Source organism: Gasterosteus aculeatus, chromosome 8 (genome assembly GCF_964276395.1).
Source record: "Gasterosteus aculeatus chromosome 8, fGasAcu3.hap1.1, whole genome shotgun sequence".
In the NCBI taxonomy this organism is placed as follows: Eukaryota; Metazoa; Chordata; class Actinopteri; order Perciformes; family Gasterosteidae; genus Gasterosteus; species Gasterosteus aculeatus.
In genome coordinates this window covers 9918376-9939320 of record NC_135695.1, presented here as the reverse complement: position 1 = coordinate 9939320, position 20945 = coordinate 9918376, and the positions used below count along the sequence as shown (strand labels likewise).

The following is a 20945-nucleotide window of genomic DNA, read 5'->3' as shown; positions in this document are numbered from 1 at the left end:
ACACCAACAAGCAATGCGAAGTCAGCATCACCTTGCGTGTGTGTGTTCATGGTGAAATAATTTGAGTCTTCCTCTGGGATTCCTCCCGATGAAAGATTGTGGTTTGTGACTGCCTGTCTCCGGTTAGTTATGTAGCGTTAAACAACAACGACGTCAGGACTTGCAATTACAAGACAGCAATTTGTGTAAACAGTGCAGCGATCTGTCGACTTCAAAAGGCACGCAGCACATGATATCCGTAGATATTGTGGCAATTCTCCTTGTTCATAAAAGGTTTAATAACTGTCCTTCTTCAAGTAAAAATAAACAAGTCTGTGGTCACTGGTCTGCCTATGATGCTGGTGACGCCTCCCACTTCTTCCCCTGGAGTAGTCAGCAGAAAGGCAGCTGTGGCCCAGATGAGCGGAAGGGACTAAAGGAGGATGGGGCGGAACTAAAACAAAAAGGAAACCCCTCCACACAGCCCTTTTGAATCCATCCGCCGCCAGAAATTCCTAAGATCCGTATTCTTCCAAATAGTCTTGTCATTATTTTCCCGTGCCCACAGGTAACAGATGTTATTATTATTATCTGGAGACAGAGCATGTTGTGTTTGGTGTTTATGTCACACACTAATGGAAATATCAAGTGAATCCCGAATGGGTTTAGAACTGTGTGTTTGTGTTTATGTTCACTTGCAAGAGAAAGAAGTAAAATGTGAGTGCGTTCATTTGTCAGCGTGCTCCCTGACTGAGGAAGAACCGATATGGAAGCCTGAGAACAGGGAAGCTTGCAAAGCCGTTTTGTTTTTGCAACCAGATGCATGTGTGCATGAGTGCATGAGTGTTTTGGTGGGAAGATCTCAAGGACAACTTTAGTTATTATCAACTGTAATCCAGAAATCCAGCTTTGAAGCAACTCCTCTTCTCTATTTGGGGACCAACCTTTAAAAAGGGTTTAGTTGTTGTTGTTTTTTAATTACTGAAGGGGAACTTAATACACCTAAAAATACCTGTTACCAAAACATTGTATAATATATAAAAGATATAACATGAATTCTACATTTCAGAAATAACAAAAGCAGCACTGTTTGAACAAACTACTAATATAAGGAAAGCCTGAACAAGAATGCAGAATGAATGAAAGCATATTTCTGTCATATTTATATGTTTAAATAGTGTTGCACGATGGTTTGACAGATCGGGGATAGCGGTGTCACGGCAGCACACACACATACACGTGCATACACTCACAAACGCAACATGACGTCTGTGTGGAAGTGAAGAAAACAGCTTATCAGATTCATACTGTACAGCTATTAGGGGTAGAAGTACTTTTTGAAGGACAGTTCAGTTCACTGGTCTTGTTGCTGTTATAGATACGCTTTGGAAAAAGAGGGACAATACTGCACATCCTCCTGGATGTTGTTTTGCAGGGTTTATAGTCGTGCAGCGCCGGTAGAGAGACTGTCTACCTGCAGATGATCTAAGCATGCACTGAAATGTCGTTGACATTCTTAGCCCGAGGTAAAGTCAGCCCAGATTCCAATTAACCTGTCTCATATATGAAGACAAGCTGCTCTAACACTCGGTGTGCATTCCTCCTCCCCTCGTTATGACAGACTGATCATGCTTGGAGCGGAATAATGACAATGATGAAATAAGGGGAAGGATCCTTAAGGCAGTTGGTTTCCTCTCTGCAAGAAGGATAAGCAATGCACACAGTGTGAGAGGCGAGGAGTATTGAGGATTCATTGATAGGTCAACCTTGTGTTAAGTGTATATAAAACATGTGGTAGGCCTTTTTCTGGCAGTGGCCCAGTCATACGCCATTAAAAAACAATTGAACTGCTAACTCAAATAACTTATTCTTAAAATAGTTTTTGCATTGAAGTAAACGTACATTGAAAAATGTTGGAGGCTTTTATAGAAAATCATATGAGCCAACAATGTTTTGGATGATATCAGACCCCAAAATAGTCATTTCACATGTTGTGACCTATAGGACAATCACTGTACTGAAACTGTAGACATATGGCATTCACAGCATGGATGTCTTTTCGGGGGTTATTAACAATAAGAGCATTTCTGAGAAGTAGAACAGAAGTGCTTGCATCCTCATTTGCAGAAACCTCAAAAGCTGAATGAAGTTCTGAAAACTAACAGTAGATGTGGCTGAATGATCCAAAGTCAGAAAGAGTCATTCACAAAATGACAACAACAACAAAAGAGTGGAAGAGATAATCTTAATGGTAATGTTTAGTTACGCATTCGGGTTCTGTTGTTTACCTTGAGCGAGGTAGTCTTCTTCTCCAGAGAGTACTGCTGAGCATACTGACAGGAGCAGGATAAAGTTCCACCTTGAGGGACACAAACACAAATACAAACAGTTTAGCTCATTTCATCAGCAATCTATTGGCCGTTTGAAACGCAGATGTACCACTGCATGTGGAACTGTGAAAGGAGAGATGAGACTACTACATGCATACTGATAACCCTGAGTGCACTGAGACGTAAATCTATACCGTTAATCTGAGTGTAAAAAGATTTTTTCTATTCAGTCTTCGCTATTACCAGTTGCCTGAACTCCCTGAAATCAGCCGTTTAGAGTGGAAGGCCTGGGCCTCTTGAGTGACGTGGTTCAGATTGTTTAATGTCATGCCTCCTGACTTTAGAACACAAGTGGCATGTTACCGCTTAGAAGTCAGTTTCCCTAAACCGAGCCACCACTCAGAAATGCCACATGTCACTGGAACAAGAGTGGCGTTACCATCCCTGAATGCAGTCGGATAATGAAACACACGTGCGATGAAATGATTGACGACAAGGTTCAGTTTAGGCAGGTCACCGATGCAGTTGAACCAGCTTCACAACACATGGGCCACAGAGCTAAAACACCTTTGGCTATTGGAAAGCATCCGTAATTAACGATATTACCTATCTGCACCTGTGATTGCCAAAATACCCACCATAAGACTTATTTGGAATAAATTAATAATAATAAAACAGCAAATAAATGCTGTTGGTGGAGGCATGCCTGAAAAACGCTGAAAAAATTGTTTCAACGTCTAAAGCTCTTCAAAGAGTTTGTTACACAGTTGTTGTTTTTTTAGGTATGTAAGATATTGATCTGCTTACATCTTTTGAAAAATGTCATCATGCTAAAAATAGAAAGGAAAAGCACCCTAGCATCTTACAATCGTAAGAAACAGATTCTTTGATCTGCATTAGCTCATTTATAGGCACGCGATGAGGAACTCATACGTGACTCCGTATTGGCACCGTGTTCTCTCATCGCTGGTACTTCAGTACTTTGACCCTCACTGACCCCACCTCTAGGTGGCACTGCCACTGTGTAGCCAGGAGGGCAGCTTGTGCTGTGCACCATCAGTGAAAAAGCCAAAGAGATGTAAATGTATTCAAGGAGATTTTCCTCCTCTTTTTAAACGTGTAATGTATGTAATTACACTGACTCATTCTGTATTCACACAGTTTTAAGGTGAAACCTTTAATGTCTGAAGCGAAACATGTTGCTTTGTCTTTGTCATACAGCTTAGCATGTGTCTAACTATAAAGTGCAATCTAACATTCACTGTTTGGGTGTAAAAAAGAAAAAACAATACTGTAACCAGGTTAAAAGATTGAATATAAGGATAATGTACCAACTATATGTATATAAGGTATAGCTTTTAAGAGGTTTACTTGTGCATTTTGTTCTTAAATGATCAGCCAAATCAGAAAAATACATTACAAGCCAACAAACCTAAAATTTGAATATGAACTTATTTTTGAAAATATGAGAAAACTATGTGTGCATAGTAAAATATAACCTAATATTTGAATTTTGCTTAAACCGTCCTCCTCATTGCTGAAGTGCCATCTCTTTTCTCCCTCAAGATATTTTCCAGAGCAATTACAGACTGCTTCAAAGCAAACTCCTTACATTCAAACCAAATCAATCACATCGACAGCCCTGCACGGAGTAACAGCTGCTGACACAACTTGAGGGGGCTTTTGGCAACCGGCGTGATGACTGTCAACTGTGGCCGGGCAAAAGACAGGAAGAGACATAAGAACTGCTATTTCAATATGCAGTTATGCAAGAGTCCCATCAATCACAGGCTGCTGTCACCCCTCAGAAATCCACGTATGATTATGCCGGTTGTGATGGCTACAAACATAGTTGCTGTTTCATGGCTTCGGAGGATAAAATAAACCCAGCAAAGAAGCTACCGGTGGTTATTTGTGTGGCCCTGCTGGACGGGAAGCCACAGACAGGCAGCCATGTTTGTGTTCCCAGGGCAATGTGGACTGGCACATTTGAGCCCTACAAAGAGGAAACAGATGCAGGCAGAGAAACAAATGAGACAAGGGGACAAAGAAAGAGATGAGGAGAAAAGTCAACGGACACAACAGGGAAGAAAACGATTGAGCATAAGTAAAAACAGTCGGAGCAGTGTGTGCCACCTGTTCCCCATCAAGAAAGCGGTGCTACGTTCCACTGCCGGGAACATCGGCACGTCCCCGGAGGCAGGAAAACGATGGGAGAATGTATGATTGCAATCATTGATCCGCTGAGAGACGATATAAATGGCATTTATGAAGCCATTAAGGAGCTAGTTTTGCTTTAAAGTTGGCTAATGGCACAGTTCTTCAAAAAAAGGAAGAAAAAAAATAGCACACGGCTAAATAGAAGACGTAACATTCACTTGTTGCCAAGTGGGGCCATCTCATGCTGATTCAGACAGCTTTTTCTGGCCGTCTCTCACACAGACTCCCTGTAAAGAGCTATTTAAGGCGTCCCTGAGACTCAGCAACAAAAAAGACTCAAGCATCAAGCACATCTCCACGGCTCAGTTACATTAAACCATTTACCTTCCTTCCTGTCCAGGATCAGTGGGATAACTTTGTGAGACCTTTTTTAAAGCTTTTTGTAATTGTATGCAAACGGTATGTAAGTGACGAGACTACAGGCAGAGCCAGCCGCTCCATTGCCTCTTCATTAAATCACAGTTTAAGTGACAGCACTCTCTGACCACTTTCCAGTCCTTCCAGTTAATGGAAAAGACTGCTGAAAGAAAGACTAAGCTCCACAAACACTGCTTTGTTGACCCAGGGAAATGCCACTACATTGGGAGTGGGTGTCATGTCAAGACTATAAATAATCACAACTTAAATCTCCTCTCTGCAATGGATCAGCAGTAACAGAGGTTGCAGTTTTTCGCTCTGGGAATTAGCTGGGATCCGTTCCAATGGTCCATTCGACTAAGGAAGAGGGGCGAGAGGCAAATGCAGATGTGCAGAGCTTCATCTGGTCGGGGAAATAGTGCGATGTCTCGGACATTCTGTTTACGATCCTCACCGGGAGAAGGAAACAACGGTCCTACTTTCTGGGGATTGGCTTTGAGAGCAGTGGTGTTCACAGTGCCATGTTTACACTAACTGAATCCATTAGCGACTACAAAGTACGGGACCCTGTTAATCCATCCAAACAACTTTAATACGTTGGAACTTCTTGAGGGAATAAACAAACGGAAAGGTTTACGCATTAAATTGCTGTTAGTTGAAAGGTGTAAAAACCATGTAGGCGACAACAGCAGCGCGTCTTTACACAATGGAAGTCACCACATTTAACCCAACACATTCGATTTCATAATATCACAAGAGTATCTGTAGTAGCCTACTCTTTAGAAGTACTCCACAGTCATCACTCAAAAACCATGAGGTTTATAGGGCTTGAATGTGGAGCATTCGCTAAACCTTCACCTTTATGTGCCCTTCATGGCAAAGACACTGAGCCCGAGTTTTAAATAGAGTGGGATTCAAAACAGAGTGGAGCAAATAACTTCGAAACACAACCTGACGCGGTGCTCTAAGTAGCCGTAATGAGTGTTGTAACATAAATCACTTTGCAAAGAACAACTGCGGGAGAAATAGCTCCAGCAGCTGAAATATAACATCCACCATATAAACTGTGGAGCTCTCCAAATATCACCGAGCATTATACAAACAAACAAACAAACACACACACGCACTACTCAAACGCTAAGACCAAGTGGATATTTATCTCAATAGAAATATCAGAGTGTCTTGCTAACAAGTTGTCCTGCACACTTCTGTTCTCCGTCTCCACCAAGAATTCCCTGAACACGAGTGGCTGATCCACAGCCAATGTATGTTCCTACTGGCCATGTTTCAGCTTCAGCACCTGCATTATCGTCATGATTGCTTCATTATGGAAGCAGCTTCTCGAGTCTAAACAGCCATGAGTCTAAATGTTTGCAAAAGTGTCCAGGTTTTAATGAGCTATTTGATGTTTTATCTCTGGCAAAGGTTTGAAATGGAATGCACGTCTGATACGTTTCCAAAACACGGCAAGCATCTAATGCAGACAGCTTCGAATGTTGTGTCTTAATTGACAGCCGATTGTTGTGCTCCCTCGGAGTGGTGACTGGAGTCAAGAGGTCACTGCAAAAACAGAGTAAAGATTGACTTAGTCCACAGGACAGTGAGCAGACAAAGAGCTGTGAGTAAACCTCCAATGGCCTTTAATAGTTTTCCCTTTCCCTGTTGCAGGGGGACCTGCAGATGTTAGAAGGGTTAAATACACCGACTCAGACAGGCCAAAGACCCTGAAGGCAATGTGGCAGAGAAGGTGACTATATGGCAGCCAGTGATTTCACCTTGCATTATACTTACAGGATGTTTGCATGTGTTTGCATTGGCGTCTGTAGATTTCCTTTTTTCTTTTTTCCTTTTTTTTAATGTGGGTAGAGTGCTCTCTTTATCATCATCTCTGTGTCATACCACCCATACAGGATTCAGACACGCTTGTGACTCCTATTTGCCAAAGATTACAGACTCTTTGACTTAAAATACATGAAAAACAAAACAAAAGATTTGCGGCTGCAATTACAGTAAGCGTGATGACGGCCCCGCGGCAAGCTCCATTATCTGTACAGAGCAACAACAAGGGTTGGAGGCCAGTTCCTCACAGTGCACTTGTTGGTGGTCCAGTCACAACAAGAAGACGTGTGCATGTTGTGTAAATTGTTATGTGAGTCCACATACAAATAAAGTTACACCTTCAGACGCCAAATGAAGAGAAAAACTCTGAAACCAAATACAGAGAACACCTATCCACAAAACCCAGGTGCACCACCCAGTAGATGAAACAATCACACTTTCCACTAATCTATCCACTGTGTCAGCGCACCAGGCAAAAAGCAGTCCATCTCATTAGGACATCATCCATGATGAGCATTTACCATTTAGTCTAGGTTCACCTCCTCCAAAGTGTAGCTGGTCTCGACTTCCTGATTAACCGTCTCATGGGAAGCTCCAGCCAGCGTTGTGGAGACAGCCTGCTCTCAGTGAAGCTTACAGTATGTGAGCAGCTGTGCGTCTCCGCACCGCCAGCAGAGGAGCAGATATATGCAGCAGCGGGTGATCGTCTGGGGCTCAGGAGCCAGTTAACCGCTGGTGCATAGACACTAAAACTCTCCCAGTGAATTCAAGGGAGGCCATGATTGTTCTCCCTAAACCCAGGTCTGTTGCACGGCTCTCATTTTCACTCTGAAGGAGAAAAAAAAAAAAGCAACTCTCGGGGATATCAGGTCCACTCTGTTTTCTATCGAGCAAACACTGTCAGCGGGGAACAACCGAATGCTTTGTGAGCTCAGCACTTTTCAGATCTCATCTGGAAGGAACTCATAATAGGGTACAGACAACTTGGACTCACTTGCGATAGAAGAACATGCATTTCCTGTTAAGTAACCTATGGAGGCGTGCACATTTCTGCAGCCCTACAGTCCCAGCTGAATGTAACAGGACAACAAAACCTGCACGCAGGCTGCCAATAATAAACACATCCATGAGGAATGTTAAGGTTTAAGGCACTAAATAGATCCTCCCAGCCCACCACCATTTAAGGTAAACAGTATGGCAGAGTTTAATTCATTTCATCTCGAGTCTGTGACAATTATGCTTGTCATAAAAGTGCACAGCGGGGAAATATCACTGAAATGATGAATAGGCATCATGCTTCAAGCCATTTCCAGTGTTCATTTCTCATTTAGTCATAGCTAAGTCAGTGAAAGGGCGTCCAGCAGTGCGCCGCATGGTATTCAGATAATAATGGAGGAGATTCCAAGCTGCATGTTCATGCGGCGAGTTTAGAGCCACGACATGCACTTACTAAGATGTCAGCTCCATGTAAACAAAAGAAGAAGTTCACTTGAATTAACTTTTACAGTATGGCTGTGCAGCTGTAGTGTGTCTTGTGTAGTTGTTCTGCAGGACCGAAGGACAAAAAGTCAGCAGAAGCATAATTCATCATTCCAATGTTAAACTATACGGGTGTGTGGATCGATTGAAATCCCCCCCCCCCCCCCCCCCCCCCCCGCCGTTAGGATTTTATTTTAAAATCTGTCCAAGGAACTGTTCCAAATGCGCACAGGTAAAGTAACATCTGCACACTGTTAATTTACCAAATGTCCACTTACGTTGCTGCCGCGGAAACGTGTCCACTCCTTCTCCGTTGAGCTCCTAAATGCATTTGTATGCATTTGTCCAGGCAGCAGAGATCTGGGTGAAAACAGAATCACACTGAAGAGGATACCTGCTCATGGGCTAACCCTTTGGTAACAGCCACGGGACGCGCAGAGTGAACGGAGAAGTTCAGCCACCTCAGAATCTCCTCATTGTCTCCCGCTTCTTCTCAGATCCTCTGCGCTCTGCGGCGCGCACTGACCGGACCGCTTCTATCCAAAGTGGAGACGCGCAACAGCGGCATGGAAAAGTAGGCTTCGGAGAAGCGGCTGGTCGGACTGCGGGGATCGTCTGTGTGCGGTGCGGAGGTTGAGAGCTCGACTGCTTCTCGCCGAGTTGGACTCCAAACAACAGCGGATCTGGCTCTGCGCGTCTTCAGCCCCCCGGCGCTGGTTTCTGCAATGTGCCTTGACTTGCCCCGGTGCAAGGGGATCCGGGTTCACCCCAACGCAACTCCTACCAGCCGGTGGTGTCTGATTTCACCAGCTACGGGCTCGTGACATCACGGAGAGACTTTTAGCTTGAGGTTATCGGTGGATTTAGTATCATTTGACCATCATCTAACTTTAACACTAAAGCGCAGTTTACACTCGCAGGGACAATATATTAACTCTGCAGGTTCCAAAATACGCATAAACTTACTTTCGAAGACAAACACACACTCGCACTTACATTCAGCGCGTGTACAGTATGAATACACGTAGAGTAAAATATTCCAGAATAATGCTGACAAGCAAATCCACCAGGTGCTGCCGCTCCGGGGCCTGTTGTTCTGGCTCCATGGCAGGATTATGTTATCCATCATATCAGGGCTAGTTTGTATCCCTAAGTAAATGGTGCAGTGCTATGATTAGATACAGAAAAAGATCGTTTGAATGGCATAAGCTGCAGGGTTCAAACTGTATAAACTACCACTAATTGAACATATAAGAAATTTTAGGGACGACCATGGGACATGATGTCTGAGGAACTAAAACATGGAGACGAAGGGCTTTGATTTAACATCAGCTTCATCTGCCGCATCTGTTTGTTGTCCTGAAATTTAACTCAAATGTGTAAGTTGTTTAATATCTAGCCGGAAAATATTGTCAGGCACTCGATATGGTTCTCTGTGACCGAGTCGATGCTCAAGGCCGCGCGTGAAATTGACACCTTTGCTTTCTTCTTATACGTTTCTACCTTTCCTACACGAGGATAACCTATTAACCTTGAACAAAAACAGCCCCCCTCCTTTTCCCATCATCCTCTTCCTCCTTCAGCTCAGCCTGGACGTAGAAGGAGTCCATATGGTTTGCAGTTTAGGGAACAGGGGGGGGGGGGGGGGGGGGGGGCACAAGTAGACTGAGAAGTTCCTGCTTCTGATCCCACGTGGAGAACACAGTGTTTCTTGGACGGAAAACAACCAAAGGAAAGTTAGTGTGAACAGTAACAATGCCCAGAGAGGTAAACGTGACATGGAGACTTCAAGCTAGCGTGGCAGCCTCAATAAGAGAGTGTTCATCATCGTAGTGCCTGCAAACACACAATGAAGGTTCTATGCCTGCAGCGTTGAGTCAAACTCTCTTCCGCCTCTCCGGAAGCACGTTGCTTTGGATGCTCTCCCTCTTTCTTGCTTTGCCATCAGCCGGCATCTTGGGATAGCAATACCCCTACCAGATGTTTCCTTCCACCTCCGGGAAACAATGGTTCGCTGTTGAGACTGGGAATCGACACCATGAACAAACAAATTACATGACAATTTTGTAGCAGAGCACTCACAAGGCCATCAGGTGTTTGAATAATATCTGTGAACATTTCATGTCATATTGCTAAAACCTTGATGACATCGTTGATACGGGGCCTCTTATGCACACAGAATCCCAGCTAACCTTTCAAGATAAATCTTCTCTTTTTTCCATATGTCCAGATGTGTACTAATCAGTCCATTGTGCACTGGAGACCACTAATCAGAATCAGATCACCTCTCTGTTTCTCACTGGGCCGACACTGACGCCCCCCTGACGCCCCCCTTAAAAACATGTGTTTTATTATTATTATTATATTATTATTATTGTCCTGCAGTTTCACAATTTATCGAACAAGAAAACCAAGAAAATGTGTTTTAATGAAGCCAGAATCACCATGCTAGTCAATTAATCTGTGTTTTAGGAAAACTGCTGCAGAGTTGTATGTGAATGCCAGAGAGGATTTTGCTCTGTGGTCACAAACTCCTTCCACATGATCAGATATAACATCATGTACAGAGAGCATATGTCCATTATAGCTTTACTTCTTACTGAACCAACACTGTAGTTTAGAACCAATGGACGACATATTTTCTTCAAGAAGATCAGAATGACCTTTTCTCCCGCACAAAACCCATAAATAACAAGTAATGGGGTTGTATTTTAGGTCAGTATGTGGTGTCTGTTTACCTCGTTTGTACGGTCAGGGGCTCCGTGTACCACTCCACTGAAGGTCCAGAATTCAAACACCATGTGCTGGTTTGAGATTGTCAGTGTCATAGTACATAGTATAGTACAGTAACAGCTTGTAAACGTGGTGTGTGTGTGGAAACTTTAATCCTCACCGGACCGGAGTGAAGGGGACTGGTTAAAGAGAGAAAGACAACAGGAAGGTGGATGAGGAGGAGGGGAAGGCTCTCCGGTTGATAGAGCGTAACGCGAGATGTCTTCTTTGTAACCAGCCAGTAGACACAATAAGTGTGCCTTTGATTCCCTGAGTGACGTCCTCTTGACCTGCCGCTGAAGACGCGGTTGGTTAAGCGTGCCTCATTAGGTAAAGAGCTCAATAGTCAGAGCCTGCCGTCAATCAGTCTGAGCGGGGGCCACGGGGTTGGCAGGTCTGTGTTGGACCCAGATGACAGCTGACTCTACCTGCACTGACTGACCAGACACTGAACCGTACCTCCGTCTCTAATTAGCAGACGCACCGCCGTGTAGTTTCTGTCCTACGTGCGTGTCACCCGCTTGTTGGGCTGTTATTAGTGGCAACAGCTGGAGAGCGCTCAACAAATGGAGGAATACTGACAAGTCAATAGCTGAAGCGATGCTGAATCTAAGAGAGTGATGGTGTGTGTGTGTGTGTGTGTGTGTGTGTGTGTGTGTGTGTGTGTGTGCGTGCGTGCGTGCGTGCGTGCGTGCGCTGCGGGGTGCTTTGTAGAGCGTAAAGGACCACGGGGAAGCAAGGAGAGAGGGGCCAGGGGAGTCCAGGGGGAAGGAGGAGTTTGGGCTGAGTGGAGGTTTGGGAGTGTGCAGAGAAAGTGAAAGCCCCTTTGCGGGTCATACGGGGTGGAGGGAGGAACACACACACTGCACAAGGAGGAGTGTGTGTGTGTGTGTGTGTGTGTGTGTGTGTGTGTGTGTGTGTGTGTGTAAGTGTGTAATTAGTTTTGCACATGTCGGGCAGAAGGCAACAAAACACACACAAACAATTCCGTCTGTCAACTTTTAGAAACCTCTGGCATTCAAATGCTGCCAAAATCACTTATTGCACAACCATAATCGACTCACATTTAAGATTAATATTAAATCATTTATGGCTTCCTCAATATCATCAATTACCGGTGCATTGCCTGTACTTGAATCTTGAATAATGTCCCTCTCCCATCCTCTAAAATCACCTGCTGTTGAATCAGAACTTCTTCCCAAAGTTTTCCGATGGATTTTGTGGGCATCTCACTGAAGGGGACAAGTGAGAGTTTTTTAAATAAAACAAATGCAAAGTTCAAAGGAAATTTGACGAATAGAGGGGATAATGCACATTTCACCAAGTGTATTGCTCATTGTTACTATTTTTTTAGAAAACAGCTACACCATTGACTTCATGGTGAATACAATGAGTATGTTACGGACCCCTCGATAAGGTGACGGCTCGTTCAGCCGAGGGGTCAGCCACATAAAGAAACGCGATAGGCAGGAAGCGATGCAAAGTTCTTTTTATAGTTTTCCAACCTCCAGCCTCTCCGTTTCACACATTAATATATCACAATAGTAGCTCGAACACAAAACACTGGTCTCCTGGTGTTGAGGCCGGGGCCTGGCGCTCTCGCAGGTCTCCTCCTTCTCCCGGCGCTCAGTCGCTCTCCCCTCTATATGCTCAGCCTGAGCCATCACCGCAACCGCTCTCAGGTGCGCAGGGGCGGAGCCTGCACTCAGAAGGGCCAAACCAATTAATAATCACAAAAACAAACTCAGAAGGCTGTGGCCGTAACACTTCCCCCCCTAGAGGAAGAATCATTTTTTTTTTTTTTTTCTTTTCCTCCTTCCTTAGAGGGAAAAAGAAAAACTGATTCTGCATGGGTTCATACAGAAAATCCTGTTCCTAAATTAATCCGCGAGACAACGCATCTGCAACTACGTTGTCAGAGCCTCTTTTATGACGGATCTCAAGATTGTACGGCTGAACCATTAAGGCCCAACGCATGAGTCGTTGATTTTGGTTATACATTTTGCTCAGAAAAACAAGTGGATTATGATCTGTATAAACAACGACAGGAGACGCACTAGCCCCCACGTAAACGTTAAACTGTTGTAATGCTAGCAACAGAGCTAAGGTCTCTTTTTCAATGGTTGAATAATTCAACTGATGACTGTTGAACTTAGCTGAGAAGTATGATACGGGGTGGCCTAGGTTGTCAGCACCCTCCTGGAGAAGGACAGCTCCCACTCCAACCGCGCTGGCGTCCACCTCCAGCTGGAACGGACGAGTCAGGTCTGGGGCGGACAGCACCGGTGCACTGCAAAGGAGAGATTTTGCCGACAGGAATGCCTGCTCGCATTCGTTAGTCCAAAGAAAACCCACTTTTGGACTACACAGTGTTGTTAACGGCGCAACAACAGTCGAGAAGTTCTTGCAAAAACAACGATAGTACCCCACCATTCCCAGGAACCTACGTAGTTCTCTCCTCGTAGTAGGTGTTGGGTAGTTGAGCACAGCAGCCACCTTTCCGTCCCGTGGTCGCACTTGACCATTTCCCACCTGCTTCCCTAGATACGTTACAGAAGCTTTTACAAATTCACATTTTTTTAGATTTAACGTTAAGGAAGCAGCGGACAATCGGCCAAACACGTCATGCAACGTTAACGTGTGTTCCTCCCACGTAGACGAGTAAACGACAACATCGTCTAAATAAACAGTACAGTTAGGAACCCCCCCTAAGACTGTGGACATTAACCGCTGAAATGTTGCGGGCGCGTTTCGGAGACCGAAGGCCATACGCGTATACTGCAGAAAAGCGTCGGGGGTTACAAACGCAGAGATTTTAGAAGCCCGCTCGGTGAGGGGCACCTGCCAATAACCTTTCAATAGGTCCAATTTGGTGATGTAGTTTGCACCCCCAAGACTATCCACACAATCGTCCACACGTGGTAAGGGAAAAGCATCCGCCACGGTGACGGAATTGACCTTTCGGAAATCGGTACAAAAACGAAGGGACCCATCAGCCTTCGGCACCAGAATGCACGGCGAGCTCCAGGGGCTACTGCTCGGAACAGCGAACCCATTCTCTAGTAAATATTGCACCTCAGCTTTCATTGCCTCTCTCTTAGTTAATGGACAGCGGTAAGCATGTTGCTTGAAAGGTCCTGCACGGCCAACTTCGATGTCATGCTGGATGACATTAGTTCCGGGAGGTACGTCATTGAACAGATTTGGGAACTCCTTTATCAGGTCCATTACGTACCGTTGCTGTTCGCGAGATAAATAGGCCAGTTGAGAAGGGAGTGAAGTTAAGACTTCCGAATTTTTGAAACACCCCCCGTTTAAAACTTCCATAGAGACATGCAACCCATCATCCTCAGTGTCGGCAGGTAAAGCATAAGTTACCAATGAGACCTGCTCGGTGGGTACCTTAGCTACCGGATCGTCAGGGGTGGTCGCTTTCGGTTCAACACGACATAAATAGGGTTTCAACATATTTATGTGACATACACGTGTTTTTCGCCTCCGTTCTGGAGTGTACAAGATATAGTTAGTTTCATTCAACTTACCCTTGATCACGTACGGACCCGAAAAACGGGCCGAGAGAGTGGTCCCATGAATGGGGAACAACACGAGAACTTTATCTCCAGGCAGGAAACGACGCACCACCGCTTTTGTATCAAAGCGTTTCTTCATCTTCTTTTGCGACAATGAAAGCGCTTCCTTCGCCGTATTACAGGCGTCTCGCAAACGTTCCCGAGTACGTGAGACCAACTCGAGAACGTTTGTTTTCGCGGACAAACCCCTATCGAGAAACTCTTCCTTTAGCATTTTTAAAGGACCCCGGACATCATGCCCGAACACGAGCTCAGCCGGACTGAACCCGAGAGAGTCCTGTCTTGCCTCACGCACTGCAAATAAAACTAACGGGACCCCATCATCCCATTCCTTTCCAGTCTCGGTGCAATACTTGCGAAGTGCGGATTTTAACGTCTGATGCCACCGTTCTAAAGCTCCTTGCGACTCAGGGTGGTAGGCACTTGCGACGACATGAGCCACTCCAAGAGCCTTTAAGGACGTACGGAAAACGCGAGACATAAAGTTTGAACCCTGATCGGTTTGGACCGTTTTCGGCAACCCAAAGGTGGTAAAGAATTTTGTTAGTGCCTTAGTTACCGTCTTGGCCGTGATGTTACGTAACGGGATGGCTTCCGGAAAGCGTGTCGCGACGCACATGATTGTTAACAAGTATTGGCACCCGGACTTAGCACGAGGGAGTGGACCGACACAATCAACTAGCACGCGCTCGAATGGTTCGCCGACGGCAGGAATAGGACAGAGGGGAGCCGGCGGCACAACTTGATTAGGCTTCCCATTGACCTGACAGATGTGACAGGTTTTGCAGTATTGTGCAACATCAGTTTTTAAACCTGGCCAAAAGAAATGCTGGAGCACCCGGTTATAGGTTTTAGTGATACCGAGGTGTCCGGACCAAGGATGGTCATGGGCCAGTTCTAAGACCTGTGATCGAAACTTCGAGGGCACCACAATTTGATGCACCACATTCCAATCGTCTTGCTGCCCAGGATTTAGCGATCGACTCCAGTGACGCATTAGCACCTTATCGTGCCAGTAAAACTGGTGATTACGCAGCGATATTTTCCCCTTTTCAGCACTCGCCCGACATGGAGTTAAAGATAAATCTTCTCGCTGCGCTTCAATCAGAGTTTCGCGCGAAACAAGCAAATTAGTAATGAGATCAAAGCTCCTAGCTGACCCTGGAGTCGTTTTGGGCGGCTCTGGAGGATCAGCCAGCACGTCAGTTCCCAGAATCTTGGGAAACACAGAATCGCAGAGTATATTACTTTCCTGAAGGTCATGTTTTGCTTGGGCTCGTGTCACCACGGCGCTAAACACCCCTGGCAGGTTTCTAGCAAGCACATCCGCCTGAGAGTCGTTGTGCGGGACGTCGACCACTTGCACCACCGGCATGACTTTACCCCCAGCTATATCGTTACCCATGATAAAGTCAACGCCTCTCACCGGTAGCGAGGGACGCACTGCCACCTCAAAACATCCAGACGCCAACTCAGACGAAACGTGCACCCGATGCAACGGGACAGTCACAAAACCCATTTCAATACCCTGCACCACCGTGCTGGTATTACACGCGGAATCAACACCAAAATCCAGAACATCTGCTAATATGAAGGACTGAGACCCCCCTGTATCCCGGAGAATTCTTACCGGTTTTCGATCCTCGCCCCTCTCACCTACTGAAACAAAACCGCGGAATATGAACGGCTTGAAACAGCTGTCTGGGGTCGTGGGGGACACTGCAACCGCCGGAGACAAAGTTTTCACCAACACCGAGCCTCGCGGTTGAAAAGATGAAGAATCTTGTCGTTCTTGTTTACGTTTCAACGTACGACACTCAGCCATACTATGACCCATTTTGTGACAGTAACTGCATTCTCGATTAGATTTCGGACTGGGAGGACTCCATTTACTTCTCGAGTCGGAAAGATTTTCGTTCTCCTTCACGGCGGAACCCCCAGAATCAGACGGACGCTTGTAAAACACCGTTTTGTGCATTAAAGCATACTCGTCAGCTAACACCGCAGCCTGCTGAACAGTGCTGACTTTTTGTTCGTTCAGATACAATGCAGTACGTTCAGGAACACAGTTCTTAAATTCTTCGATCAGCAACAGCTCTCGCAAAGAGCTATAGTCAGTTACCTTGCACGCCTTGGTCCAGCGATCGAATAAGATGCCTTTTTCCCGAGCGAATTCAACATACGTTTGCGACGTGCCCCTTTTCGAGGTACGGAACCGTTGTCGGTAATTACGGACCCCTCGATAAGGTGACGGCTCGTTCAGCCGAGGGGTCAGCCACATAAAGAAACGCGATAGGCAGGAAGCGATGCAAAGTTCTTTTTATAGTTTTCCAACCTCCAGCCTCTCCGTTTCACACATTAATATATCACAATAGTAGCTCGAACACAAAACACTGGTCTCCTGGTGTTGAGGCCGGGGCCTGGCGCTCTCGCAGGTCTCCTCCTTCTCCCGGCGCTCAGTCGCTCTCCCCTCTATATGCTCAGCCTGAGCCATCACCGCAACCGCTCTCAGGTGCGCAGGGGCGGAGCCTGCACTCAGAAGGGCCAAACCAATTAATAATCACAAAAACAAACTCAGAAGGCTGTGGCCGTAACAGAGTATTTTAAGACAATAAGACTGCGTTGATGACAATGTTTCTTAGAAGAAGATATATATATATATATAGTATATATGGAGAGGGAGAGAGCACATTATTATGTAACCTACTCTCAGTTTGGGATGAAGAGAGAAGAGAGGAGATGCCTCGGGAGGAGGAGAAAAAAGCCACCTTGACCTTACTTTCATCTCTAGAGCTGATCCTCTGTCTGGCTTGAATTCTCTGAGGACTTGGCTGTGGAACAGAGAGTGGCTTTATGCTTGCTTACTACAATGTTCCTCAGACAAAATCCCTTTTCATTTCTCGAGAGGGTTGAGAGAATGGCTTGAAAGGCATGTTCCTTCTTATCTCCAGTGATACCATTAGGCTGCGGGTAATTTAGACCTGATCCCTTATATTTTCCATGGAGAGTGAAGCCAGCGGTGGGGACGATAATCTTCACGCAGGGATACGTTGTTGAACAATCTTAATAGAGATTCAGACGATCACAAAGAAAATCATTGTTGTCCTTTGAAATCTCATAAATCCTCAAGCATGTCATGTGTCCAGACCCTGTGTGCACTGCAGATCTCCTTTCATCTCTCCCGATGATTTCTGCAATTACTGTTTCCCTTAAAGCAAAGAGGAATTACACAAAACAAGAGTAACACGCAGTATTAGATTGTGGGATGAATGCATTCATTCTTTTTTATTTTACGGGAAAGAGTTAGATTGGAAGATCTGTTGCACATCTCACTTCTGTACTAAGTTTTTTGAAGAATTAACGTAACATCTTGAGAACATAGAAATATCATTTTGCATGCGTGCAATTTATTTTCCACCTTGTTTTTGTTGTACGGATTAAACAAAACACGGCATGACGTGTTCATCTTCATCTTCAGAGGGGCGGGTAGGCGTGTCGTCGACAGAAGAGATCACACAGTGTCACAATGACGCCTGTCAAGGATACAAGCATTTCACGTGTTGACTCTTACCCCAAATGCACTCTGTATATCAGGTCAACCACGCCCATCGCTCCCGGTCGACCAGCACTCTTCATTTAATGATGGCTTTTAGTAAAGCTCGTCTCTTCTTCTATCGTATCAGTGCACGGATTCCAAAGGAGAGGATGTTTTTAAAGGTGCTAAGGACACAAGAACACAGGACTTGGTGGAGGCTCTGTGAAAATGGACCACCAGGTTTTTTTCCCATGTGATGCTTCTGAAAAGCTTGAAAAACACAAGCATCCGGATTCCCTGGGCTCTAGAACTCTATTCTCTCGTCTTCACAAAGTCCCCTCGATATTTTGACTTGACTGTTTAGCCAGAACGTCCGTGTAATACACACTCCACATCTGCTACTCCAAATTGATTCAACAGACATTTTGAATGTTAAAAATTCTATCTGGCACGGGGTTTTATGGTGGAGCGCTCCGAGAAACTTGAGCTATAGGACATTGGGAAACATTCAAATTTCTTTACTGAGATTGAGTTTCTGTTTTTTGCATGTATGCATATTTTGATGATCACTGTCTCGCTTCCGTTGTTGTGGACAGCCCCTGTGACACCATTTGAGTGAAAGGCAGGCTCTTGTTCCTCTCTTGAGACTTTTTTCACTCTTCTTCTCAATGTGCATGGAATTGCAGATGTGCAGATGCACTGAGAGGCCATGTGCAGTCTAAACTTCAAACACAAAGCAATGAAAAACAGATTAACTTCTTGGGAGAGCAAGCACACAGAAAACAACCTCTTCCGCCGAAGATAAGGAAAGAGCGCGCAGAAAATTGTTGCCAGTTTCAGAGGGAGAGTAACAAGCCTTTACTGGTGCAGGAGAGGAGGACCCCCGCTGTGATCCCTGGTTTCCACACAAACACCTCAAAGGATGAGAAGACATGAACGAGCAGCAGCCGACATTCAATATCTAAGCCAAAAAGTGCTTTTAAGTAGATCAATTTCAGATTGTGCAGAAGTGCTGGCTTTGCTTTATGAAAAAAGTGTTTATTCTTTCAAATGCTGTACCATAAATCACTTTGATCTACTGTGTGTTTAAAACTGGTATTTTAAACACACAGTAGTATTAAAATCTGTGAGAAGTAACTTTCTGGCCAGAGACACACTGTAAACCAAATACTGACAACATTATCACCATGCAATTGATATGCACACTCAGAGATTCAGGGCAGTATTATTCATTTTAATGTTTGTCTTTTAAATATAACATATATAACAGATGCAATGTTCACTTTGTTAACACTGTTTTTGTCTCCACTCCAACTCTAGCTTTAAAGCTGCTACATTTTTTCCCTAACTCGTTGCTTAATTGACTACTCATTGTTGGGTGATGTATTAATAGTCCACAGAGACTTTATAGGACCAAACACCAAAACAATGTACTGAAAGGTGCCAAACTTTCTCGTGGAGCTGAGGGGAACTAGAGTGATAATTATCTTTTAGTTAGTCAGAAAAACACCTTTTCACATAAAACCTATTGTTATTGTAAAAATAGTAATTATAGAAAATGAGTCCTAGGAAAGCAGTGACGTCACATTTCAGTACATTTCCACTCTGCATTTCTTTTACCAGCAACCCAGTATGTGTGGCAGGGACCTTTTTGTCCCCTGCATGTCAGGACTAGTTTAAACTCAGACACTCCTCTGTCCATCAGCTGCCCCGTGTCACCAAGGCAAAAAATAGCCACAGCTTCCTGCCCTGTAGCCCCTCTGTGCACTGGGGCAGAGTGATGCCACCTGTTAGCCGGGACACAGGTTTAAAAAGCCAGACACAGATGAACAATCACCACTACCTCATGTGTTTGCTATCAAGCCCCCAGCCAGGTTTGGTGTGTCTGGTTTGCAGCAAAGGACTCCATCATGATTACCGCATACGTGTATGCTGTCCAGGATACCAGTAGTATTACCTAATACTACTACATTAAAGAGGAAAAGTCTTTGGTCATTTCTTGGATTAAAATGAGTTTAAGAATTTGTGAGTTAAGTAGATGAAAGAACTCCAATCAGATAATGACCCTAGATAGCGTTAAGGTTAAGCTCCTGTTTGATTTATGATTGAGTGCTCTTGGATAAAAAAGTAAAAATCTCCGTATAACAATCAATTAAAAGTCCTGCTTTCAAAACGCCTTATATATTGTTATTATTATAGTCCAGACATAAACTCTCTCTAGAATAGAGCATCAAAAGCAGAGATTGTTCCCAACAAATGCTCCTGTTTCAGTATTGTTAGTGGTCTCATCTGTTTTAACTCATTACTGAGGGTATATATTTATGATATCATTTTCATCTGAGTATGAACAAATTGGCTTGGAGTTAAGAGCGTTACGTTTGTCTTCAAATCTTATTATGTAATATTTGTTTCGATGCGGAACGCGATTGTTCTGTTATTCCCTTTTTGGGATGGATGGTTTGTTATTAACAGAAACAAAGAGAATACACACTTTATTAAAAATAATTACAAACATTCTACCGACTAGGATGTCTGGATTTTATTTTGATTTTAACTCAACATCTTTGCCAATAAGATGTAGCAGTGATATTAACTTATTGAGAAGTTGCTCAGTGCTTGTGGCCCAGCAGGACACAGTAGAACACGACTTTATCCATTACATGAAAAGATGAATAGATATTTTGAGCATGAGCAGTGATTAAAACAACATGAATATCCGGGAACATTTCCTAACCTAAAATTAAAAGCTGTATCAAAGTCGTCTAGACGGAGGAACCTCTGAGGTCATCATGACTTGCAGACTGTTTTGAGCTGACTAGCTCTGCTGGACACGGGACTTCATGG

At 44.5% G+C, this 20945-nt stretch overlaps 2 protein-coding genes across 2 annotated transcripts in view; both read right to left on the bottom strand.

Annotated features, from left to right (window-relative positions):
- col24a1 (collagen type XXIV alpha 1) overlaps nucleotides 1-9003 on the bottom strand; it is a 59501-nt gene extending 50498 nt beyond the window's left edge. The window contains exons 1-2 of the mRNA XM_078108108.1: nucleotides 8483-9003; nucleotides 2268-2338 (exon numbers count right to left, since the gene is read on the bottom strand). Of these exons, the coding sequence (XP_077964234.1) occupies nucleotides 2268-2338; nucleotides 8483-8535 (124 nt within the window). The 5' untranslated portion in view covers nucleotides 8536-9003. The remainder of the gene's footprint in view (nucleotides 1-2267; nucleotides 2339-8482) is intronic.
- Nucleotides 9004-12449: 3446 nt separating this feature from the next.
- Nucleotides 12450-16668, bottom strand: LOC144411437 (uncharacterized). The gene is made up of 2 exons (XM_078108107.1): nucleotides 13424-16668; nucleotides 12450-13298 (listed from the first exon to the last, which is right to left on the bottom strand). Exons 1-2 carry the CDS (start codon nucleotides 16542-16544, stop codon nucleotides 13165-13167), a joined length of 3255 nt encoding a protein of 1084 aa, XP_077964233.1. The 5' UTR covers nucleotides 16545-16668; the 3' UTR covers nucleotides 12450-13164.
- Between the last annotated feature and the right edge of the window lie 4277 nt (nucleotides 16669-20945).